The sequence below is a fragment of the Mustelus asterias genome, chromosome 2 (genome assembly GCF_964213995.1).
Source record: "Mustelus asterias chromosome 2, sMusAst1.hap1.1, whole genome shotgun sequence".
NCBI classification, from domain to species: domain Eukaryota; kingdom Metazoa; phylum Chordata; class Chondrichthyes; order Carcharhiniformes; family Triakidae; genus Mustelus; species Mustelus asterias.
In genome coordinates, this window is record NC_135802.1 from 65,596,356 (window position 1) to 65,623,219 (window position 26,864).

General features: G+C 40.1%; 1 protein-coding gene across 2 annotated transcripts in view; it reads left to right on the forward strand.

The window, feature by feature from the left end:
* cul1b (cullin 1b) overlaps window positions 1–26,864 on the forward strand; it is a 110,037-nt gene that overhangs the window by 56,696 nt on the left and 26,477 nt on the right. For both annotated transcript variants that reach the window (XM_078236561.1, XM_078236570.1), the window contains 9 exons: window positions 4,520–4,687; window positions 10,262–10,312; window positions 11,785–11,875; window positions 12,028–12,191; window positions 12,544–12,706; window positions 15,368–15,498; window positions 18,525–18,632; window positions 20,156–20,262; window positions 22,283–22,331. In XM_078236561.1, the coding sequence (XP_078092687.1) occupies window positions 4,520–4,687; window positions 10,262–10,312; window positions 11,785–11,875; window positions 12,028–12,191; window positions 12,544–12,706; window positions 15,368–15,498; window positions 18,525–18,632; window positions 20,156–20,262; window positions 22,283–22,331 (1,032 nt within the window). The remainder of the gene's footprint in view (window positions 1–4,519; window positions 4,688–10,261; window positions 10,313–11,784; window positions 11,876–12,027; window positions 12,192–12,543; window positions 12,707–15,367; window positions 15,499–18,524; window positions 18,633–20,155; window positions 20,263–22,282; window positions 22,332–26,864) is intronic.

Below are 26,864 nucleotides of genomic sequence, written 5' to 3' on the forward strand. Positions count from 1 at the left end.
TAGAGTATAAAAGCTGGAGTCTGATGATGCAGCTGTATAGAACGCTGGTTAGGCCACATTTGGAGTACTGCGTCCAGTTCTGGTCGCCGCACTACCAGAAGGACGTGGAGGCATTGGAGAGAGTGCAGAGAAGGTTTACCAGGATGTTGCCTGGTATGGAGGGTCTTAGCTATGAGGAGAGATTGGGTAGACTGGGGTTGTTCTCCTTGGAAAGACGGAGAATGAGGGGAGATCTAATAGAGGTATACAAGATTATGAAGGGTATAGATAGGGTGAACAGTGGGAAGCTTTTTCCCAGGTCGGAGGTGACGATCACGAGGGGTCACGGGTTCAAGGTGAGAGGGGCGAAGTATAACTCACACATCAGAGGGACGTTTTTTACCCAGAGGGTGGTGGGGGCCTGGAATGCGCTGCCAAGTAGGGTGGTGGAGGCAGGCACGCTGACATCGTTTAAGACTTACCTGGATAGTCACATGAGCAGCCTGGGAATGGAGGGATACAAACGATTGGTCTAGTTGGACCAAGGAGTGGCACAGGCTTGGAGGGCCGAAGGGCCTGTTTCCTGTGCTGTACTGTTCTTTGTTCTTTGTGTTTACTGTGCATTAAATCCCTTGACAATTAAATAACTAGGTTATCCAGTTGTGGATTTAACTTTTTGTTGTTGCTTGTTGTGCTTATCTTTTTCTTAGGCATGTTCAACCTGATCTCTTCAATGTATAAAAAAACCTCTCCATCCCATGCATTTTGTAATTGAGGATAAACTCAAAAAACCTTTGCTGAAAAAAGCAACAAAGCCTCTTGGTCAATAAAAAATGTCAAAGTTTTTCATCTCCTGCTTATTGTGACAGATACAAGAATGCCAAATTTCAAAGGGAACAATAATTTCTACTGCATGAGAAAGGGGTGCTGATTGGTTGGCAAATTGGCTTTGGTTGGGATGTTGCCATGGGAAATGTTACAGGGAGTTATTGTCCCCCTTGCTTTTGTTTGTTTAAAAAAGCTTTAATCTTGTAAAAGGGCCCATGCAATTTGTTCATTGTGCTGAAGCTGAAATAGAGTACATCAGAGCTGTCCTGTGGGGTGATGACTATCCTGACCAGGTCATTGCTCACTGTGGGATACTCTCACGTGCCTAAGGTTACCACTTTTAGACCTGAAATGTGCCCAACTTACCTCAAATTACCCTGGAAGGGAAATGTATGAACAAAATCTGTAACATGTGAAGATAGCCATTTCACACTGCTACTATGCAGTGACAACCACTAACAGGATGGTGCTTTCAAGCCAAAAAGATGTTCTGCCTACTACACAAAATGTATAATATGGTACATGAATTTCAGTGTTGTTGCAATGCTAGGTATGTTGGCTGTATGTCTAATGACTGGTGGATTGTATCAAAGTGTGTCACTTCAGCTGACTGTATTCGACCATATTGTGCTTGCAAAACTCAAAACATAATTTGTAATGCTAGATGTGATTCTGTGGTTGGACAGCACTTATTAAACGATCCAGATTGTACTAAGAATTACACCAATACCGATTTAAGATGCTCAGTTGGGCTCGCTTGTAGCTCTATTATTTGTTAGAAGCTACATATATTCATATGCAGGAACCTGTCCTCTGCAGGCAAAAGACATTGCACCTTTTTGAGTAAACAAAAGCATGGAGGACGATAGCTTTCTGGTCTGTTTGCCATGGCAACGTCTCAACTAGAAGTTTAACAACGCTTTTATAAAGTGTTGTTAAACTTCTTACTGTGTTTACCCCAGTCCAACGCCGGCATCTCCACATCATGACATCTCAACTAACAGGGCTTGCCAATCAATCAGCACCCTCTTTTGTCATGCAGTATAGATTGTTGTTCCCTTTGAAACCTGGCATAATTGTGTCTGTCCTAATGAGTGCAAGACAAGTTTTGACAACATGTCCCTTTTCTCTATGCCTTTGTCCCAACTGATATTTTGTACAAACTTCTTGATACTTTTATCCCGCATTGTATGTCCTAATTTTATAATCCTATTGAATATTTCATTTAAATATGTGTATTTGCACTTCCAGGAAATTGTGTACTTGGACTTCTAGATCTCTGTTTAACATACACAAAGTGTGTATTCCATTCCTTGTCTTTGCTGTCAAGATATATTCACAGAATCCTGCAGTACAGAAAAGGCCCTTCGGCCCATCGAGTCTGTACTGACGCATGAAAGGCCCTGACCTGCCCACCTAATCCCACTTGCCAGCACTTAGCCCGTAGGTGTGAAAGTTATGGCGTGCCAAGTACTCATCCAGGTACTTTTTAAAAGGATGTGAGGTATCCTGCCTCCACCCATCCACCCAGGCAGTGCATTCCAGACCGTCACCACCCTCTGAGTAAAAATGTTTTTCCTCAAATCTCCCCTAAACTTCCCATCCCTCATATTGCTCACTCTTAATCCATATTAAGTTAGATCTGCAACCTGTTGGCATATTCCACTGTGTATTTCCTCAGTATATCGGGAGTAAAATTGGATCCAGCACTGGATATAATCAGTTGCCTTTGGCATTTTGTTTAATGAAAGGTATGTGCTTTGTGTGGGAAGGATCATGCAATGAAGAGTGCTCTGAATCTAAAGCATCCCAAGCTTCCAATTAATTATTTGAGGTGAAACAGGTGTCTAGTTGGTCTAGTACAGGTGGGTATTAAAAATTGCAGTCAAAGAAAAGCAGGAAGCTCTGGTTTCCTGGTCACCATTACTTAATCATTATACTACTAACAGACGATGCCTACAGCATTTGCCACTATAATAGATTACATATTTCAAAAGTAATTGTTTAATTATTCAAGATAAGATGATGTTGAGGGCTATATAAATACAAATAATATTTAGTGCAAAGGACAGGTACAAGATTTTGAATTGCAGTAACTTGCACAGATGTTAACCTGCCAATTTTGAAATAAAAACAAAGTGCTGGAAAATCTCAGGTCTGGCAGTTCTATGGGAAGGGAAACAGAGTTAAGCACATTGAGAGTCGTATTGAACTTGAAATGTTAACTCTTGTGGAAAAAAAATGTTGCTGTTGAATTTTTCCAGTATCTGCAGTATTTTGTTTATTATAATAATTTTGAAATATGGAAAGAACCACACTTCAGTCTTGGAAAAAGTAGATTTTTCTTCATTTGATTTTGACAAAATTTGGTATGAAAGGAATGAAAAATAGTGATACCATCTCATCCGTGGTGACCTTCCCTTTGGTCAGCACCTTGATGTAAGCTCATAATGCTTTTTGTTTTCTGGAAAAGAATATTGACTCTCACTGTTTGGCATAAAGGCCATGCAATAGTATTCAATATACCTGGATCTCATCTTTGCAAGATTGACATCTTTTCATGAGTTATTGAATAGAATAAATGGCCTCACCATTATTTATATTTGCACCCTATTGCAAAATCTGTGGGGCCCTCAGAAAAATGTTCTTTGCATCAGCCCTGATCTTTTCCGTCTATGACCAAACTACGCTCTTTGCTAGCACCACTTCCAACTGGTCACAGTACCCGAGTTTTATTATACAAGTGCTTATTCTGTATGTCATTATCTACTTGCGTGGGTAATGATTTAGGGGCGGCACGGTAGCACAGTGGTTAGCACTGCTGCTTCACAGCTCCAGGGACCTGGGTTCGATTCCCGGCTTGGGTGACTGTGTGGAGTTTGCACATTCTCCTCGTGTCTGCGTGGGTTTCCTCCGGGTGCTCTGGTTTCCTCCCACAGTCCAAAGATGTGCGGGTTAAGTTGATTGGCCATGCTAAAAATTGCCCTCAGTGTCCTGAGATGCATAGGTTAGAGGGATTAGTGGGTAAATATGTAGGGATATGAGAGTAGGGCCTGGGTGGGATTGTGGTCGGTGCAGACTCGATGGGCCGAATGGCCTCTTTCTGTACTGTAGGGTTTCTATGAATGATGAAGAACATTAAATTTTAATCATTATTTGCTAAAATGAAGTTGTTTTAGATTACTTTCCATTCTAAGTGTTAGGAAAGGTGCTATAGTATTTCAGATGGAATAAGTGATTTTTTTCCCTGTTGTAATGTAGTTTATGTAAGTATTCTTAATTATCATTTGAGTAAGGTGGCAGACATAGTTTTCTGCTGGTTGCAGCAATGTAATGTAACTGGGTGGCATGGTAGCACAGTGGTTAGCACTGCTGCTTCACAGCGCCAGGGACCCGGGTTCGATTCCTGGCTTGGGTCACTGTCTGTGTGGAGTTTGCACATTCTCCAGGTGCTCTGGTTTCCTCCCATGTTCTGAAAGACGTGCTGATTTGGTGCATTGACCCAAACAGGCGCTGGACTGTGGCGACTAGGGGAATTTCACAGTAACTTCATTGCAGTGTGAATGTAAGCCTTACTTGTGACCAATAAATAAACTTAACTAGCTAATTTGTAAATAAAAATCTCTATTAGATCAATTTGTAAATTTTCCCTGCATTCCGATTCATGTGACAAATTGATTATGAAAGCGCAAATATTGTTTTTCTCTTGTAGGATGGTGAAGATTTGATGGACGAGAGTGTATTGAAATTTTATACCCAGCAGTGGGAAGATTACAGGTTTTCTAGTAAGGTATTGAATGGAATCTGCGCCTACCTCAATCGACACTGGGTCCGTCGTGAATGTGATGAAGGACGTAAAGGAATTTACGAAATATATTCGGTAAGAAACTTCTTGTTTCACTTTTGAGTGCATTTATTGTTGTTGAACAGGTTGTATTGTTTTTGTCCATTGCCATAGGTATTAAAATAAGTAGTCAGGATATATTAATGGCATTGCCCCTGTAGATAGTACTGAACGTAATAGTACTTTGTTGGGGCACTCTTGAACATAGAGAATATGCTGTAGTCTTGCACTCCCTTTTCCTTCAGAAATCCCAAAGTGCAGTTTATCCCTGTTTTATATTAAATTTTTCCCAAATTATCTTGGAAGCTCCCTAATGAGCATAAACTTGATTGCACCAACAGGAATCAAAAATCTTCGATGCCCCTGAATTTAGCTTTCTGCTTCTGAATTTAGTTTTCTGCTTCAAACTGTTCTGAGGCCTTCACACTTTTCTAATGTGCACAGGCTTAAAAAATAATTCTACTTAGAAAATGGTAACACTGAGATCGCAATTCAGCAGGAGCAAACCTCACCCAGTGTTAAAAGAAGCCACTTAATACCAAGGTGACAACTCCTGGTTTTTATCCACAGAACTCTGCTCGGAACCAAACCTCTTCCCACAGAGTATTAAGTTCATAAAGCAACTGAACAGAGGGTGGTGAATTTGAACCACCTCAGCTAATGAGCATGGTGCAAAGGAACCCTTTTTCAACATACTGCTATTTTCTTGCCCCACCATGTACTAAGATAATATAGTTTGTCCCTTGAAATCTAAGCCCTCTCCTATTGTGAATGACCTCTGCTCTTCCCCTCCCTTGTCAAAGAGCATTTTATGGTACATCATGCCATCACTTCCCCCTCCACCTGCCTGATCTAAGTAATGTATATAGAGTGAGAGGTTTACAGCATGGAAGCAGGCCCTTTGGCCCAACTTGTTCCATGCTGCCCCTTTTTTAAAAATCACTAAGCTAGTCCCAATTGCCTGCATTTGGCCCATATCTCTCTATACCCATTTTACCCATGTAACTGTCTAAACACTTTTTAAAAGGCAAAATTGTACATGCCTCTACTACTACCTCTGGCAGCTTGTTCCAGACACACTCAACCCTGTGTGTGAAAAAATTGCCCCTCTGGACCTTTTGTATCTCTCTCCTCTCACCTTAAACCTATGCCCTCTAGTTTTAGAATCCCCTACCTTTGGGAAAAGATATTGACTATCTAGCTGATCTTTGCCCCTCATTATTTTATAGACCTCTATACGATCACCCCTCAGCCTCCTACGCTCCAGAGGAAAAAATTCCAGTTTGTCCAGCCTCTTCTTACAACTCAAACCATCAAGTCCCAGTAGCATCCTAGTAAATCTCTTCTGCATTGGGCCCATATCAGCAGCATGAAAAAGATGCTTTTCTTCATACATTTTACAAGTGCTAAGTATTAAAGCAGTTGTATGTTTTAATGTAACAGCCAAGTAGACCAAAGAAGTCATTGTTCAAATATAATGGCATAAATGTATTGCCCCTTTGCAGAACCAAGTGAGATTGATATTTAGCTATTATGGCAAGATTCCTGCTTGCTGACGTGGAACTTCTATGATGTGGAGATTCGGCGTTGGACTGGGGTGGGCACAGTAAGAAGTCTCACAACACCAGGTTAAAGTCCCAACAGGTTTATTTATCAGATGAATGGACACCTCTCGACAATCACCAGGCAGGAATGTTCCCTTCCTGTCGGGGAACACTTCAGCAGTTGAGGGCATTCAGCCTCCAATCTTTGAGTAAGTGTTCTCCAAGGCGGTCTTCAAGGCACATGATGACGCAGAATCGCTGAGCAGAAACTGATAGCCACATTCCGCGCACATGAGGATGGCCTCAACCAGGATCTTGGGTTCATGTCACACTATCTGTAATCCCCATGACTTGTCTGGACTTGCAAAATCTTACTTTACTGTCCTGGCTTGAGACAATTCACACTTCTTTAACCTGTGCTTAACCCTCTCTCACTCGCATTGTCTGTACCTTTAAAACTTGATTAACTGTTAAGACTCGCTTTCCAACCATTTTCTTGCAATTGAGTCTGTGTCTATATATGCCCGGTTTGTGAACCCAACTCTTCACTCACCTGATGAAGGAGCAGCGCTCCGAAAGCTCGTGCTACTGTTGGACTTTAACCTGGTGTTGTGAGACTTCTTACTGGAATTTCTATAGAATCCCCAGGCATAAGCAATGGAATAGGTGGGAACCTTAACGTGATCTGATATTGCTATGGATTGTCATATTTCCTGTCACTTTCCTGAATTTCCCCACATTGATACCTGACAATTGAACTTTTGGGATGGGAGCCCATCTGGCCATTCATGCCAACATCCAGAAAGCACTTAAGATTGTGGGAATTAAATACCTCAATAGTGGACAAGTCCAGTCCTGACTCGTCACCCCACTTATTGGGTAGTCTTCCTTGAAGAAGATTCATGCACATGAAACAGTGCTGGATTGCAAATAGAATGTTTTCATTTTTATTGTTACAGAATATAGTGGTTTTGATTTTCTGTGCTGATACTCATTCCTAATGTATTGGGAAGTATGCTTTACCATAGAGTTCTTGCGAATTAAAGTGCACTTAAGGGGAGACAAGTACAAGTGAAGTGTAATACAGAACTTGAATGAATTGTCATTGAGTTAACCCTTGAGTTTCTTAAGTAATAGGCAATCTACAAATTTTAGTTTTACATCTTTTTTTCGTTCTGTTACTGTTTTAATCCAGGTTTGAAGTAGATCCTTCCTTTGTTACTTTCACCCTGTGTCATCACAATGAATGTGCCTGATATACATGTAAATTTTCTGCCAATTAAAACACATTGGGTCAACTGATGACTTCTTTGAAGGCAATATGGATGAGATTGTCTTAATGCCACAAATGAATTTAATCCATCCTATGTAAGGTATATACCTACAGAACATTTAAGCAACGGGACAAGACTTGGATTTTTTTCTTTCTTTCATGGAATGTGGGTGTCACTGGCTAGGCCAGCATTTATTATCCTTCCCGAATTGCTCTTAAGATGCTGCAGTCCATGTGGCATGCGTAACCTACAACACTGTTGGAAAGGGAGTTCCAGAATTTGAACTCAACAATGGTGAACGAATGGAGAAACCATACTGACTTGGCACTGTATGTGGCTTGGAGGATAACTTGCGGGTGCTGGTGTTTCCGTGCATCTGCTGCCCTTGCCCTTTTTGGTGGTCGAGTTCACGTTTGGAAGGTGCTCTTAAAGGAGCCTTGACAAGTTGTTGCAGCGCCCCTTATTGATGGTACATATTGTTCACACTGTGGGTTGGTGGTGGAGGCAATGAATGTTGAAGGTGGCGGATGGGGTTGCCAATCAAGCTTTGACTTGGATGGAGTCGTGCTTCTTGAGTGTTGTTGGAGCTGCACTCGTCTAGGCAAGTGGAAACTATTCGATCACAGTCCTGACTTGTGCCTAATAGATGGTGGACAGGCTTTGGGGGCTAGAGGCTGAATTACTCCATAATTAGTAGCTTTATGACCTGTTCTTGTAGCCACAGCATTTATATGGCTGGTCCAATTCAGTTTCTGGTCAAATTAACCTGAGTGCGTTGATAGTGGGGATTCAGCGATGATATTGGAATTGAATATCAAGGGGAGCTGGTTGCATTCTCTTGTTGGAATGATCATTGCTGGGTACTTCTGTGGCATGAATGTAACTTGCCACTTGTCAGCCGAAACCTGAATATTATCCAGGCCTTGCTGCAGTATATGAGGAGTCATGGATGGTGCTGAACATTATGCAATCATCAGCAAACATCCCCACTTATGATGGAGGAAAGGTCATTTGAAGCAACTGAAGATGTTGGGCCGAAGGCACTATCCTGAGGAACTCCTGCAGTGATGTCCTTGGACTGAGATGATTGGCCTTCAACAACCATCTTCCTTTGCGCTAGGCATGACTCCAAACAGGAGATTTTTCCTCCGATTCCCATTGACTCTAGTTCTGCTAGGGCTCCTTGATGCCACACTCAGTCAAATGCTACCTTGGTACCAAGGGTGGTCACCCTCTCTTCACCTCTGGAATTCAGCTCTTTTGTTCCATGTTTGAACTAAGACTGTAATGAGGTCAGGAGCTGAGTGACCCTGGCGGATCCCAACTGAGCGTCAGTGACCAGGTTATTCCTGAGTATATGCCATTTGATAGCTGCCGATGATCCTTCTATGACTTTACTGTTTTATCGAGTGGTAGACTGGTACGGCTATATAATGACCCCTTTCAGATTTGCCCTGCCTTTTTGTGTACAGGACATATGTGGGCAGTTTTCTGAAGACTGATATCTGTGATACTGGGGTCTCTGGAGGAGGCCAAGATGAATCATCCACCTGGCAGTTCTGGCTTAAGGTGGTTGCAAATGTTTCAGCCTTGTCTTTTACACTGATTGAAGATGGGGATTTTTGTGGCGCTTCCTCCTCTCAGTTGTTTAATTGTCTACCACTGTTCATGACTCGATGTGGCAGAATGGAAGAGTTTGGATCTGCTCTTTTGTGTCTTTTAGTTCTGTCTATTGCATGTTGCTTTTGCTGTTTGGCATGCAATTAGTTCTGTGTTGTATCACAGGTTGACACCTCATTTTTAGGTATGCCTAGTTATGTCCCTCCATGTCCTCCTGCCCTTTTCATTGGATCAGTCTTCATTGCTATGTTAATTTGTCATAGACTTTCACATCATACAGGAGACCAGTTGACTTATTGTACCTATATTTTACTACTTTCCAGTCACCAGGGCTTTTCTCATAAGCCTCTTGAGATTCAATTTTTCAGATATCTTTTAGAAGCCAGTGTGCTTCTGCTACTCATTCGGTTAGACCAGTGGTTCCCAAAGCGCGCCACACTGGTGCGGTGAGAGAGGATGGCAAGTGTGGCGGGAAGATTCAAGGATAATCAAAGAAACATTTAAACATGGTTTAAACAAGCATTGTTTTACCCTTTCTGGATGTCCCATGATATTATAAAGTAGTTGTGTTCTATGTTATGAATCAAGCACTGCTAGGAGTTTTTAAAAAAATGTATTTATTATCAATAAAAAATTCGGTGTGGCGCGAGCAAATTTTTATTCCGAAAGTGCAGCCCAGTGAAAAAAGTTTGGGAACCACTGGGTTAGACATTCCATGTCCTAACAATCCTCTCCATTTAAAAAAAACTTCTACCCTCATCTTTGTGTTAATTTTTGAATATTCTCTCGTTATGGACTCGCAACCAATGAAAGTAAAGAAATTCTAACACGTTGAAAACTTGTGTAAGATTTAACTTAAACCTTTGATCTAACGGGGAAAAAAATCACTCCTCATAACTAAAACCTTATTCCTGGTGTTATAGTGAATCTCTTTTTAAACCTAGTTTCAATTTTCAGTATCTTAAGACTACAGTTTGGTATGAAAACTTATTTTTAAAAAACATCCTTTAAAATTTCACATTGTACAGAAAAACTCCAGTCCTCAATAGAGCATTGTTTTTTATATTTGGATATTTTCAGGTTTGTTTTTTTTATCATTAGGTCACCATGATTAATTAAGTCATTTATTTGTAACTGACATTTATTTTAAACCTTTTCTTTATTTATTACAGCTTGCTTTGGTGACATGGCGAGATTGCTTGTTTAGACCGTTAAATAAACAGGCAAGTATTTTTCCATGGATTTTTTTTCCCGCAATTATTTAAAATTCAGTATTTTGTCCATGAGCATTTTATCAAGGTGTGTCTTAAATTTAAATTAAAAATGAGACTGCAGTTATTTTTGCTTAACACTGATTTCTCAGCACTTTTACAACCATAAAAATCTTTATTCTAACACTGCTTTTGCTGCAAAATTGCTGGACCTTTGTTAACATGGTGGGTATATTGAGAACATGGAATGGAAGTAGGCCATTTGTTCCCTGAGTCTCTTCTGCCATTTAATGACAACATGGCTGATCTGTGACTCAAATCCAATATTTGTCTTTTTTCTAATCCCTCATACCTTAGACTCCACTTCCAAAAACACGCTTTAAAAATCTTTGTTCACAATAATGCTTTCCATTAGCAGTTTGCATTCCAAATCCAGTCCATGTTTTCTAAGTGACAAGTAAAAGCTTGCGCATCACTTTGAACAGTTGGTCCAGTCCAGGATTTGTACCAACCACTTTAGAATTTCTTCGTCTTGACTGCTGTACAAACTGTTCACAATTGCTGTAATTCTCAATTCCCAGAATGTATTAAAATGGCTTCAGATGTTGACTTTGAAGTCTGCTGTCCTACTTTAAATCTGCTTATTGCAATTGTATCTTTAACTCCGAGCTCTTTTTAAAATGTTCTTCGATTTCTTTGAAAAATACCTTGGTCTCTGTTCTCTTAACTCCAGTCATCTTAGACGTTCTTTCTGCCCAAATTCCCTAGTTATCTGGACTGTAGCTTGTTCCTTAGGAAGCTTGGGTTTTGCAACTTCCATGTCCTGTCCAACTTTTCCTGGCAGAATTGAGACATTCACTCCCCAATGTCTTGTCTCGAACTGCAACATCCAGCTAAAATCTAAAACTTGAGCTTTTTTCCCTTAAAAAGACTAGTAGTTGCTAAGTAACACCCACATGCCTTTTATTTATTCTTTACACCATAACTCTCTCTAAGCATAATAGGAAGACAGTTGAAATTTAACCAACCTCCACACATACAAGCACCTTTGCCGAGCATGAATCCAGCTATAGCTTTTTACCCTTCCAGGCACAGAAACTTTGAATTAAACAGTTAAAACTATACCTTTTATATCAATACAAATATAAATCCCTTAAAATTACCTTTGTTTTCCAAACATAAATTCAATGTGTATGGAATATCCCTGTGTACTAGAGAGCTTATACTCTTTAGTTGCTGGATCTCAGTTGGGGAAATTGGCTTGAAAAGTAAAGCTAAAGATACTCTGCTTGAGTTTGTGTTTGTTTCGAATTTTTTAATGCCAACTTCAGTCCTAACCACCATACCAAGCGGCCCTTCTTACTGTCTGCATGTGTATGGATGAAGTTAATTTTACACAATTAGAGCTTATAAGAGAGCAATAAATATTTAATATATATATTATTGGTATTGGGTAACTAAAATATCTTTTCTCCTCCTGTCAGGTTACGAATGCAGTTTTGAAGCTGATTGAAAAGGAGAGAAATGGTGAAACCATCAACACCAGATTGATCAGCGGTGTGGTTCAGTCATATGGTAATTTTGAAGTTCTTGTGCTTCCTTAAATGTAATGCTTCCTTCAATGTAGTGCTCTGACATTTGTGGTAATGTGTGTCAGCAGAACCTTCTACTACATGAAAACTTACCAAGCTGGATGTTTTTGTTCATTGCTTTTACTTTATTCACAGTGGAACTTGGGCTGAATGAAGATGATGCTTTTGCAAAGGGACCCACATTAACAGTGTATAAAGAATCATTTGAGTCACAATTTTTGGCTGACACGGAGAGATTTTACACAAGGGAAAGCACTGAATTTCTGCAGCAAAACCCTGTAACAGAATACATGAAAAAAGTAAGCAACTGCAGTTCGCATAAGTAGAAAGTATATGGAATCTATAGTCACTGATTTGACCTGTTTTTGGAAGCCCTTCTACTTATTTTCCTAGCCTCGCATTTTTATTTACATAAATTTGGGTGTGGAGGATGGAGAATTGTGTTGTGTTGCATATCATCCTCCCTCCCTCTCTCATCCTCCTTGCTTTCCTTTATCTGCGCACTTTTCCTCAATTATACTGTCCCCCTCAGAATATTGCTCTTGCCACTCCCCATATTCCTCATGTATGACTTAGAGGTACTTTTGTCAGCTGACTGAAGCCTTTGAACTAAAAGCAATCTTGAGGGTGACGGTAAATTTTGTTTTGCAGGCGGAAGCTCGGCTGCTGGAAGAACAACGCCGCGTACAGGTTTATCTTCATGAAAGTACACAAGATGAGCTGGCTCGTAAATGTGAACAAGTACTTATTGAAAAACATCTAGAAATTTTTCATACGGAGTTTCAGAACTTATTAGATGCTGATAAAAATGAAGGTGAGGCTCTTGTTTATTTGTAAAATGAGGGACATCTATATGACTGAATGGAGCACTTGTTTGTCTTTGTCCAGTATCTAAAGTTAAAGTTTATTTATTAGTCACAAGTCAGTTTACATTAACACTGCAATGAAGTTCATGTGAAAATCCCCTCGTCGCCACTCTCCGGCACCTGTTCGGGTGCACTGAGGGAGAATTTAGCATGTCCAATGCATCTAACCAGCACGTCTTTCAGACTGTGGGAGGAAACTGGAGCACCCGGAGGAAATCTTGTAACACAGTATTATGGAGCCCAGTTCCATGGCACCTGGTAATTACTGACAGCAGTGGCTGAGTCAGGTCTTGGAATTTTTGCTAGTATAAATGCAGGATGCTTTTGCTAACACGTGGCATAGGTAGCATGGGGCCTGGTTCTACAAAATGTTGAACTTAAGGAATTTGGTGAAAAACAAGGAGAGGGAACGGAAGATGATAGGAGTCCAGAATCTGTGTTGCCTGGTATCAGGGTTAAAGACATGTCCTCGGACTGAAGAGGAACTTGCTAACTAGAGTTGGGAGAAGAGGGGCCAACTAGTGGGTGCCATATTCAAGTCCATTCAAAAGTCTGATGACAGCAGGGAAGAGGCTGTTTCTGAGTCGGTTGGTACATGACCTCAGACTTTTGTATCTTTTTCCCGACGGAAGAAGGTGGAAGAGAGAATGTCCAGGGTGAGTGGGGTCCTTAATTATGCTGGCTGCTTTGCCGAGGCAATGGGAAGTGTGGACAGAGTCAATGGGTGGGAGGCTGGTTTGCGCGATGGATTGGGCTACATTCACGACCTTTTGTAGTTTCTTGCGTCTTGGTCAGAGCAGGAGACATACCAAGCTGTGATACAACCAGAATGCTTTCTATGGTGCATCTGTAAAAGTTGGACGAGGGAAGTGAATGGACTATTGTCAAGTTTGCAGATGACACAATAATAGTTAGGAAACTAAGTGGTGAGGATGACGGAGTCTATATCGGGGTTGAAAGTGGAGAAAGACAGTAAAAAGTTGCAGAGGGATTTTCGAATCCACATGAATAAATTACAAAAGATAGCATGCAAATTCAGCAGGTAATACGAAAGGCAAATGAAATGTTGGCCTTTATTTCAGAGGGAATGGAATATAAAAATAGGGAAGTCTTGCTAAAACTAGGCACTAGTTAGACTACACCTGAGAACAGTTTTGGTTCCCTTATCTAAGGAAAAACATACTTCCATTAGAGGTACTCCAGAGAAGGTTCACTAGGTTGATCCTTGGTATGGTGGGATTTTCTTCTGAGGAGAGGTTGAGTAGTTTGGGCCTATGCTCATTGGCGTTTAGAAGAATGAGAGGCAACCTTATTGTGACGTAGGATTCTCAGCAAGCTTGACAAGGCAAAGGTGAGAGATTGTCTTCCCTTGTGGGAGCGTCGAGGACCAGCGCGCATAGTTTCAGAATAAGAAAGCGTCCATTTAAGAAAGAGGTGAGAAGGAATTTCTTCTGAGGAGAGTGAATCTGTGGACTTACTTATCACAGAAGACTGTAGAGGCTAAATTGTTAAGTATGTTCAAGATTTTTAATCAGTAAGGGAATTGAGGGTAATAGGATAAGGTGGGAAAGTGGAGTTGAGGATTATCACATCAGATCAATCATGATCTCATTGAATGGCTGAGCAAACTTGATAGGCCTGATAGCCCACTTCTGCTCCTACGCTTTATAGCTCCTGTAGAAAGCAACTGTAAAATGGCTGATCTTTTTCACCTAAGGTCTCCCCTCAACTCTGCCCGCTTTCACAGGTTAGGGAACTGAGAGACAGTGATCATTGCTTGCCACTTGCTTAATTCCAATAGGTGCTCTTAATTTCATTCAACAGCATGCATCTATCTGTTCACTGCCTTCCTAACAGTCTATCTTGGCTTCAGAATGGCCTAGTTCTGTTCCTATATCTTATGAGGCCATTTCGCCACTCCCTCAGGTGGACATTGAAAATTCAATTGCATTATTTTGAAGTAGAGCCCGTAGTTATCCCTAGCATCCTCATTGATATTTATTCCATAATGAACATCACAAAAATCAATCATTTGGTCATTTATCACATTACCGTTGGAAATTTGCTGTGCACGAATTGGCTGCCACCTTTCCTACATTCAGTGCTGACTGCATTCCTTCAAAAATACTTCATTTCATGTAAAGCACTTTCACCTCCTAATGTTGTGAAAGGCAGAAGTTTTACTTTCTAACTTTCAAGTGTGGTGTTCAAGTTTACCATTGTTGTGTTAATTCAATATATGTTAAATGATTTAAAGCTGAACCATTCGGAAATGGAGAAACCAGCATTGCAGAAAAATGATTTTTCTCTATAACCAGGTACTGTGAAACACTGTTATAGGTCTGAAGTGAGGACTACTAAAAAATATTTAAAATATTTTTTTCTGTATGTCTTCTTTATTCTCAATTGCAACCGAGTCTGATGCATTTTATTTAAGGATAGCTAATGGCCAGTGTATGATTACAGGTTTTGGTGTGTATTTTCCATTTTTAAAATGTTGTTTATTATTCTGAAGAGTCAAATAACATGTCCCAGATTTTGAATAAGCAGAATGTTCAACTCTAATAATTATTTTGACATTGATCAGATTTGTCTTTTTGGTTTGGCAGATCTGGGTAGGATGTATAACCTAGTTTCTCGAATCCAAGATGGACTTGGGGAGCTGAAGAAGCTTCTAGAAACACACATTCATAACCAGGGTTTGGCTGCCATTGAGAAGTGTGGAGAAGCTGCTTTAAATGTGAGTTATAGAACATTAATCTGCAGAAAGTTAATCTCTGATCCCCTGCTTACTTTGTCTTCTAATTTGCTATCTTTATACAAATGTTGCTGACGTCTGATTAGCTATGCTTTTCATGCTTTTTAAAAACTTGCATTACTTTCTTAGTTCTTATTTTCCTCTCGCCTCCCCCTCACACCACCATATCATCCTTTCTGGGGTCAGAGAGGATTTTGCTTTCTTAGGCAATCTTTAAAAATATGTGGGAAGAAAAAAGTACCAATAAGTATGGTTTAAAATGGTGGCAATGCCTATAGTTATTTTGGTTGAGTCTGGTTTATCTGCTTTGAGTAAAACTTAAACTAGGCATATCACCTTGCTGAAAATTGAGTTTTTCTTGTGATCGTAAGTTTTTTCTTTTGCTTGATGTAGCTGTACACTTTTTTTTTTGAGCAACTGAACTAAATTACTGTCATGAATCTACACCGTTTCTCATCAGAATTCTTCTGGTGAGAGACAGAAGGCTCTTTTTGACTCTTTCAAAATCTAGGCTGTACCGCTGAAGACTTGTGCTGCAAAACTAGATGCACCCTTAGCCATGCCATTCCAGTACAGTTGCAACCACCCAACAATGTGGGAAATTGAGTGTTTCCAGGTGACAAAAAGCAGGACAAATCCAATCCATCCAATTATAGTCCCACCAGTCTACTCTCAATCATCAGCAAAGTGCTGAACGATCTTGACATTGCTATCAAATGGAATTTACTTAGCAGTAACCTACTTATTGATGCTCATTTGGGGTTCTGCCAGGGCCATCAGCTCCATATCTCAATTTAGCCTTTGTCTAAACATGGACAAAAGCTGCACTGAGAAATTACCCTTGACATCGAAGCAACATTCGACTGAGTGAGGCTCAAGGGGTCCGATCCTAGTAAAACTGAATGGAAATCAGGGCAAATACTCTCCACTGTTTGGAGTCATGCTCAGCACAAAGGATGCTGGTGATGGTTATTGAAGGTCAATCATTTCAGCCTAGGATATCGTTGCAGGAGTTCCTCATGGCAGTGTCCTAGGCTCAACCATCTTCAGCTGCTTTATCAATCACCTTCTATCCATAAAGTCAGAAGTGTGGATGTTTGCTGATGATTGCATTTAGGACCACTCCTTGGATACTGAAGCAGGTGTACCCATATGCAGTAAGACCTGGACAACATTCAGGCTTGGGCTAATAAGTGGCAAGTAACATTCATGCCATGCAAGTGTCAAATAATGACCATCTCCAACAAGAGAGAATCAAACCATCTCCCCATGACATTCAAGGACATTACAATTGCTGAATTGATGAACATCTCGGAGTTACAATTGACCAGAAAATTTACAGGACCAGCCATATAGGTACTGCACCTACAGGAACAGGTCAAAGGCTGAGAGTTCTGCAGCAAATAATTCACCACCTGATTTCCCCAAAGCCGGTCCAATATCTACAAGGCACCAGTTCAGTCGCTCATGAGGGAAACTCATCACCCTCTCGGGGCAATTAGAGATGAACAACAAATGCTGGTCTTACCAACAGTATTCGTCTCGGGAAATTTTAAAATTGGATGTGTGATGAAGTACACTCAACTTGCCTAGATGAGTGCCAGTCAAGAAGCTTGACGCCAACCAGAATGAAAAGTAGCTGCTTGATTGGCACCCCATCCACCACTTTAAGCATTCACTCCTTTGCTGCCTCTCTGTGCTGGTGGTAGTGTATACTCTATACAAGATGGATGCACTGCAACAAATAGTGAAGCCTCATTTGCCTGAACTTTCCAAACCCAAGCCCTTGATCACCTGTAAGAACAAGGGCAGTTGAAATGTTGAAACGCCACCACCTTATAAGTTCCCATCCCAAGTCTCACACCACCTTGGCATGGAACTATATCACTGTTCCTTTACTTGTCGCTGGATCAAAAGCCTGGAAGTCACACACCAATCGTATTCTGAATGTACCTTGACAAAATGGATTGCAGTGGTTCACCACTTCAAGGGCAATTATGATTGGGTAACAAATGCTGACCTCGTCACCGACGCTCACCATCCAAGAACAAATAAAAAGGAGAATTATAACAAACTAAACAAAATTTCAGTAATTTCATTTTGAATTGCAGCAGAAAGTCTGCCTGTAAAATAACTAAATTTAGGTTTGCTTGGCATAAACAATGAAAGATGTGAATGTTGAAGACTTTTCCTGGTTAATTACGGAGCCTGGGTCTGGTTATCACAGTTCAGCAACATGTTCACTCGCGCAGCATGACCATTATGTTCATTCTTCTAAATTGATGTTTAGGGAGCCATTGCAGTTTAACACTTGTGATGTTGAAACATGGGATTAACTTTGCAGGACTTGGGGTTTGCAAGATTCTTATTTAGTGAAGTAAACTAAACAATTTTGGATTCTTGGTCATTGCACTATATAATTTCAGTCCAGTTTTAAGTTTCAGCATGAGTCACAAAACAATGGAAACTTTGATTAAACAGTCTAAGCAATAAACTGCAAGTGTAGTTGGCATGTATCACTATGCTGAAGCTGCCAAACTGCTTTAGCAGCCAGGTTTAACGAAGTGCTGATTCGATGGTGGAAATGTGTATTACAAGTGCTAACGTTTTTGCACACATTTGCATTAATCTACTCATACGTGTTAATTGTGTTTGTGCGCAGTGGCGACAGCGCATGGAACTATCAACGTATATTAAAATCAAATTTCCCATTCTTTGGGGCGACTGGAAAGTAGGACTGGGCCAGGAGCAGGTGAGTGTGCTCCCCCAGAGTGAGCTACAATACCACTCGCTGAAATGACTTCTGTGTAGGGCGATGCGCTACCAACCACTCCACTTTCAATCTCCAAGCAGTGACCTAGGCTTCTAGACTTGTACACGAGCATGTCTCGAGTGCATCCAAATAAACTTGTTGAGTTGTGTTTGAAAGTAGTTGTTCATTATTTTCAACCTTCATATTGTGATTAGTATATGCATATCTATTTTTTCATTCTCTTTGTTTGACCCAGGATCCCAAAATGTATGTACAGACAATTCTGGATGTTCATAAGAAGTATAATGCATTAGTGATGTCAGCATTTAACAATGATGCTGGTTTTGTGGCTGCTTTGGATAAGGTAAGATGTTACTTCTAGCAGTTGATGTAACTAATTCAATCATTTCTATTCGCATTTACAATGTAGCAAGGAAATAAATGCAAAGTTTAGGGGGGGTGGAGGAACATGTTGCAAAGCACCGATCAACAGCAAACAATGAAGTTCAAAATTGCAAAGTAAATTGCTGGATGGCATGTTTTGTTCCACTTCCTGGACCCATGGTAAGTTGCAGAGAGCCCTGACAATGTTCGCTGGGTTATAACTGATGTAACAATGCAATTTTTTGACCCAACTAGGTTCACTTGGATTTTTTTCATTCCCTCCACTTTATAAATTGAGCAAAGTGATGGCTCCAGCCTATGATAAATTGTAATGGGGGAACAAGTTTGGAGAGTTTAACAGCTTATTGATGTATCTTGTCAAAAGTCTCCAGTGGCAAAGATCAAAAATCCTATCCTTCCGGATAATTGATAATCGATAATCCATTGATTCGTTTTATTTGGGGTATGGGTGTACAATTTAATTTATGTCATCAAGTTGATAAGAGACCTGATAGTTTTCAGTGTACAGTTCTCTGCAGTTTGGTCACTGATGGAAGTAGTGTTGCGCAACCAGTCTCATACTGCCATAGAAAAAGGCTAAGACACTGTTGCCCCTTGCAAACATATCAGTTGTCAAGTGTTTGAAACAGCTGTGCAATGCAAAAGTCTGTGTGGTGGATTGTAAGGATGCAGAGGCATGAAAGCTTCCTGCCATGGTAACCTTCACTTAAGAAGAATCATTCCTTTCCAGATATTGTTTGCAGGTTGTGCTTTAGCAGATGATTACAACTCTGACAGCCTCCCTTGGGAAATAGTGGCAGCCAAGGCAGGTCTCTAGTGACATGTCCAGGTAGGTTTGGTGGGGGGCTTTAAGCAAGGCCCTGGTGTAGGATTAATCGACCAAGTGCTGCATTATACTTGTGTTAGTCCATTTGTCTTTCCCATGACACAGCACATTTTCATGCAAAAGGTAGTGAAAATCTAGAACTTGCATGCTCAAAAGACCGTGGATGTTGCGACAACTGAAATTTTCAAGAGTGATCGATAGAATTTTGTTAGGTAAGATTATTGAAGGATATGGAGCCAGTGTAGTTAAATGCAGTTGAGACACAGATTCAGACATGATGTGGCTGAATGGTGGAACAGACTTGAGGGGTTGAAAGGCTTGCTGTTCCTGTGTAACCTGAACAGCAAAGTCTGTTAAGCCACATAAGAGACTATTAAAATGGTCTGTTAATAAGTAGTTGACTTTTCTCGTTAATGAATTAGAATAGAATTACATTTGTAATTTTAGTACACAAAAATAGGAAAATCATGAACGGTTTTCAGAAGAATTATTAAATTTGTGGAAAGTTTGTACGAGCATTTGATTAGAATTCAGATAAAAATTATGAATGTCAAGATTTGAAATTGTTGTCTGTCACTTGGTAATGCCTAGTTGAATATGTGAAGACCTAACCATTCTTTTTATAATGCTGAAAAATGTTGCTTGCTTTTATGCAGGCATGTGGACGTTTCATAAATAATAATGCAGTGACAAAAATGGCTCAGTCGTCAAGTAAATCTCCAGAACTTTTGGCACGATACTGTGACTCGCTACTAAAGAAAAGGTAGGATCTGGGGAAAATAAAACCAGAAACTTTAAATAATCATTGCCCACAAGTTGAACAGTAATAAACAGTAATGCTAGAAACATACAGCAGGTCAGACAGCATTTATGGAGAGAGAAAAAGTTGACATTTTGGGTTGATGACTTTTCGTAAGAACTGTTCAGTCAGTCGTGCTCCCATGCTCTATCCCTGTAACCGTACCAGTTTATTTCTTTCCATTGTCTATTGAATTTTCTTTTAAATTGATTGCCTTAACTTCCACCACCCTTGTAGGCCATGAATTCCATGTCATTCCCACTTGCTGCACAAAAGAAAAGGGTTCTCTCATGTGTTCCTCCATGCCTCTTGTCTAACACCTTAAATCTGTGTTCTCTATTTCTTAAACCATCAGCTAATGGGAACAGTGTTTCTTTGTTTATCTTTACGTAAACCTGTCTTTATCTTAGACACTCTAACAGATCTCCCTTGACCTTCTTTGCTCCACGAAGAACAATCCCTGCTTCCCCAACCTAACCTTATAACGAAATGCCTTAATTTCTGGAACCATTCTGGCAAATCGTTTTTACATCCTTCTAAAGAAACTTCACATCCTTTCCTAAAGTGTGATGTCAGAACTCGGCGCAATATTCTAGTTGTAGCTTAATTAAAGCTTTAGAAAAGTTCAGAGTAAGCTCCCTGCTTTTGTACTTCATGCTTTTCATGAAATCCAAGATCCCATGTGCATTACTCTCTCTCAGACGGGAATTTTTCTGTGGGTTTCCCGGCGGTGGGGGATGCAAAGAACAGAAAAACCCAAAAAAATCCTGCTCACTATGTCCAGTCACCTTTGAAGATCTGCATTCTGGAACCCGTGGGTCATTCTGTCCCTGTACATTCTTTATAACTTTGCTATTAAGCTGGATTGCATCTGCCAAATGTGTTATATTGCACGTCTCTGTATAAAATTTCAGCTCCCTCTTGTCTCTGTTGTTCTGCTGGCCTATCAAAGTCATTGTAGTCGATTGATCATTCATGGAAGATAATACCATAGACCTGAAAGGTCTTGGACCTGTTGGATGTTACCAGCATTTTCTGCTTTTAGTTTGATTTTCAGCATTTGCAGTATTTTGTTTTGGTGTCATCCTCGTTTGTTAGCCATGCTTCCAAGTTTGGAGGTTTGTAAATTTTGAAATGTTACTCTGTATTCCAATGTCCAAGATATTTATTTATATCCTTTCAGATAATGCTTCCCAGATCATACAACTCTGAATTTCTTAAAAACAAAGAATCCTTGGCTGTCAGTTAGCTTTTTGCCAATCATCTTAAATCCTTCTCCTTTTGGTTATCTGACCCTCTTGCCAGTGGAAACAGTTTATCCTTATCTGCTCTTATCATTTGAAATATTAAATCTCTACTTAACCTCCTAAGCTCTGATGATGACAATTTCAGCTTCGCCAATCTCTCCACATAACTGAAGTCCCTTACGTCTCACATAATTCAGCTAAATCTTCTCCGCATCCACATCAAGGCCTTGACATCTTTCCCAAAGTGTGGTGTCAAAAATGGGACAGAATAGGATAGTTGATGTATAACTTGTGATTTATTAAGCCGAAGAAGTATATCTTCTTTGGTTTTGTACTCCCTGCCCCTGCTTATAAAGTCAGTGATCTTTTATTGCTGCTTTGAATAGTGCTCAATTCAACTAGGATTGTGAGTTCTAAATTGTTGGTTAACGAGGCACATTGAGTTCAATAGGTCTGATTTCCAGCTTGAGAGTTGAGAATGCATGGAATAACTTGCACTGGGTGAAATTCCGATATTGCAAGATAGCAAGAGTATTGTTACTTAATTAACAAAATAGACTTTCTGCTCCTTGGGAATGCAAGAATACAGTGTAACATCGGATAGTACTAACTTCTGTTTGCTTAAACATACTTTAATGCTGCCCCAATTTCACATAAAATGGATAAACTGAAAAACTGTGGTGTTACGTTCTAAATGTGTGTATGGTTTAATAAACATTTTAATTTGTGCTCTACAGCTCCAAGAATCCTGAAGAGGCTGAGCTTGAGGATACACTTAATCAAGTGGTGAGTACTGCTGAACAGTTAATACTTTAGACTCGTTTGTACAGGATAGGTTTGGTTAGTTTTGCTATGTGTTTTGACTTTTTCGGAGGTTGCTTTATTTTCGGAAGCAATGCAACAGTTTCAATCTATTCATGTAACTGGTATGGAAAATAAAAAATGGTGTTAAAAAATCTTAATTAGCCCCTCTTACACAATCTCTGATAAATCAGCATTGATTGATGAGGATAGCTAACCTGCAGGATCGAGATAACCTCCTGCTTGGACAGATGGTGGCAAAGAACAATTGCACCACAGAAATGCTAGGCAGTGACCATATCCAACAAGAGAGCCTCTAACCACCCTCCATGATCTTCAATGGCCTACAATCATGATCCTCGACATAAGCAGTCTGGATGTCACCATTGAACAGAAACTCAACTAAACCAGACGCATAAATGCCAAAGTTGCTAATACAGGTCAGAGACTGAATATTCTGCAGTAAATGACTCACATCTGACTCGCCAAAGCCTCCCCACTATCTAAAAACCACAAGTTAGGAGTGAGATGGTATGCTTTCCAATTACCTGGATAAGTGGCAGCTGCAGCGGCATTCGAAGCTCGGCACCAGTGAGGGCAACGTAGTCTTGATTTGCACCCCATCTATCAACTTAAACATCTACTTCCCTCCTTGTAGGTAGATTGATTGAAGTGTGTGCTTTTAAATAAGAGCCATCGGTTCTTCTACAAGAATCTTCTACATACGTTTCCTGGAATAATGCTATCTGATCCACTTATCTTGGTATCATCCTTGAAAAGTTCAGTTTCTGATACGAACCATGGATAGAATTTTCTAGCCGCGCTCGCCCCAAGACTGGAAAATCCCACCTGAGGTCATCGGACTTTTGCATGGTGTCCACTTCCCCTGCCCATCGTGGGCGGGACTCGAAAATTCTGCCCCATATCTCCATTGGACTCTAGCCATAACTTTAGGGTTTTTGAAGGAACCTAGTTACTTCTGGGGTAGATAAATTGGGATTTGGACCCAATGTGGCTGCCATTTTTGAGGGAACACTTAAATTTTTCAAGGGGTTGCATTTTTCTCCCTCTGCCTCTATGCCATTCACCAGACTTTCTGGCCTCTTCAGTCCCAGATGCACCTAAGCGCCTCAAAGATATGGGGCAACCTGCATATTTTGATAGAAGTTAGGGTGTGCTTTTCAAAGTTGGGTTAGGGTTAAGGTAACCCTATCCCTAATGAATTATCTTCGAGAACTTTGTTGAAGCTCTTTACCCTTTAGTGATGCACACTGTCTTGGCATCCAGAAAAGCACAGACAAATGGTCAGCAGGGATTTGTTATATAGGACAAGGCCACTCACTTTCAAACAAGGTTGTAACAGTTGGAGTGTCTCAAACTTGTTCACTTTACTGTGTGTCTGTGGAAAATCCATTGAAAAGATGCTCTGAAAAAGAGGCGCTCAGGAGTAGTGGTTTATAGCACCAAGAGCCATATTAGTAACATTCAACCATTATCCTCTTGACCTTGTAAACAAGTGTGTCCCATTTTGTTTTGTCGTCTTGAATGTAGCACACATGTTTATCCTTTTTGCCATGCATTGAAGCTCCAAATAAAGGCATTTCCTTTATCCAAAGGAAGAAAAAAGTTACTCTGGAAATTCTTGCCAGTGTTCACCGTAAATAAAGAGAAATATTGCATAGGAATACATAGGATGTATGGTGCAGAAACAGGATGTTTAGCCCAAACTCTCCATGTTGGCATTTATACTTCATTCAAACCCCTTCCCATTTTTCCTCTTAATCTATCATTGTAACTCTCTCTTTTCCCTTCTTCATATGTGCTTATCTAGCTTTCCATCAAATGCATCCAAAATGTTTGATTAAACCAATCCCTGTGGTGGTGAGTTCCATATTCTCTCAATTCTTTGGGTAAAGAAATTTCTTCTAAATTCCCTATTGGATTTATTGCTGACTAGCTTATATTGATGGCTTCTATTATACTCTTCCTCACAAGAGAAAATATTCTGTCTGTATCAAAGCCTTTCATAATTTTAAAGATCTCTAATAAGTCACTCTCTCTGCTGCCTTCTTTCAAGAGACCAAAGCCCCAACCTGTTGATCCTTTCCTGATATGCATAACCATACATTTCTGGTATCATCCTTGTAAACTTCTCTGCACCGCCACAGTTTATATGATGACCAAAATTTCTCTCAGTACTCAAAGATTTAGCACAACTTCCCCATTTTTCAATTCTAACACACTAGAAATAAAGCTAAATATTTGGTTTGCTTTTACTAATGGTATTGCTAACCCGTGGCGCATCCTTTTATGCTTGATGTATTTGCACACTCAAATCCTTTGGACCCTCTATCCACCAAGATTTGCACTTCAAGTAATATGTGACCTCCCTATTTTTCCTACTAAAATGTACTACCTCACATTTATCTGTATTGAACTTTGTTTGTCAATCCTTTGCCCATTCTGCAAGTTTATTAATGTGCTGCATATGGTGCAGTCGCCCTCCGTATTTCTGCCACCATTTTCTCCCACCAAAAGTTTTCATTACAAAGCCCATATTGTTGATGTAAATTGTGTACAGCAGTGGTCCCAGTACGATCCCCGTGGAATGTCAATTCTCGCCTTCTGCCACTTTGAGTAAGTATCCACTCTCGCTTTCTGTCTTGAAGCCAGCGAGCAATCCATTCTGCCACTTGACTCCAATTTCACATTCTCTGACCTATTCATTAGTCTGTTATGGGCACCTTATTGAAGGTCTTTTGAAAATCCAGATAGTAGCTGGATTTCATATGAATTGGTCACAATAGATCAAAGATAATGTGAGAGACAGTTATGGATTGTTTGGTGAGGACAAAATTTGAGGCTTTGATAGGAACGGAAATGACTTTATTTGGGGAACTGGGTTGACTCTGATATGAACATTATGGATCAAAGCAAGGGGGATAGCATAATGGATCACAGCAAGGGATAGCATAATGGATCACGGTAAGAGAAGGTGATGGCATATTGGCATTGACAGTAGACTATTAATCCAGAGACCCAGAGTAATGTTCTGGGGACCCGGGTTCCAATCCCACCACCGCAGGTGGTGACATTTGAATTGAATAAAAGTCTAATGATGACCACAAAATCATTGCCGGTTGTCATGTGGTTCATGTCTTTTAGGGAAGGAAATCTTTCGTCCTTACCTGGTCTGGCCTGCATGTGACTCCAGACCCATAGCAAGATGGTCACTCACAAGATGACTCTTAAATGCCCTGTTCAGGGGATGTTTAGGGATGGGCAATAAATAATGGCCCAGCCAGTAACACCCACATCCTGTAAATGAATTTTAAAAATGTGCACTTGGTTTTGCCTGGTTCGTTATTGCCTGGTTCATTCACTTCTGTTTTCTCTCTCTCATTTCTTTTGCATCTTATTGCTCATTTCCCTTTTTCTCTCATCATTGCTCTCACTCTTTGCTCTCTTGCATTCATCCAGTACTGTAGGCAGGTTTCAAGTCATATCTGTTTTACTTCAGAGACAGTTATGTTTTTTAAAGATTTTACATAGTGGAAAAGAGCTCTACATGTATTGTTCCTGAATAGTGCAGTATGTTGAAATTTAGTTTAATATGGTGCAGATGTGCAACCTGTAGGGGTTTCAGACCTGCCAATCATTTTGAGATTGAGCATGGTGGGTGTTGTGAAGTGAACCACACTGTTAGATAAAGATTCAGGAATCTGATTTATTTGACAGATTTTGTTAAGACAGTATACGAGTAATACAAGCACGCTATGCTTCTATACATTCACTTCCAGCTTCTATACATTCACTTCCAGGAGATCCATCAGGGCTAGGAACATTACCTAGGAGCATTACCAATCAAGGCTATTCCAAATGCTCAGTTCTAACAGGGTTTTCGTCTTCATTTATACCTTTCCTTCCTAGGTATGTCTTGTTTCTTTATCTGCAACTGTTGACTATAATGACTCAACAGATGTTGCATGATTAGCTTAAATGTGAAACTGTCATCTAGGTACCTGAATTCTTTTCTGTCCCAGTCTTCATATCTGCTGTATACTGCATTTTTTTACCTTGTATATAGAACACATCTTTGTATTTTCTACATAATGTTGTATTTACTTGACTAACACTGGTACTGTTTATTAACATTATTCACCTTCTGATTATTTACCTAATTCAAAGATTATTTAACACTCATCTTGAGCCTAATGCTTTATGTAAGCTTAGATATACTTATGATGTGGAGTGGGCACAGTAAGAAGTCTCACAACACCAAGTTAAAGTCCAATAGGTTTATTTGGTATCACGAGCTTTCGGAGTGCTGCTCCTTCATCAGATGTGTGAAGGAGCAGCACTCCGAAAGCTTGGGATACCAAATCAACCTGTTGGACTTTAACCCGGTGTTGTGAGACTTCTTACTAGATATACTTAAGCATTAGTTATCCTGTGCACAGATATCCTTGTTTGTTTTATCTCTGTCTCTCTATCAGTTAAGTTCGGCTAATTATTTCT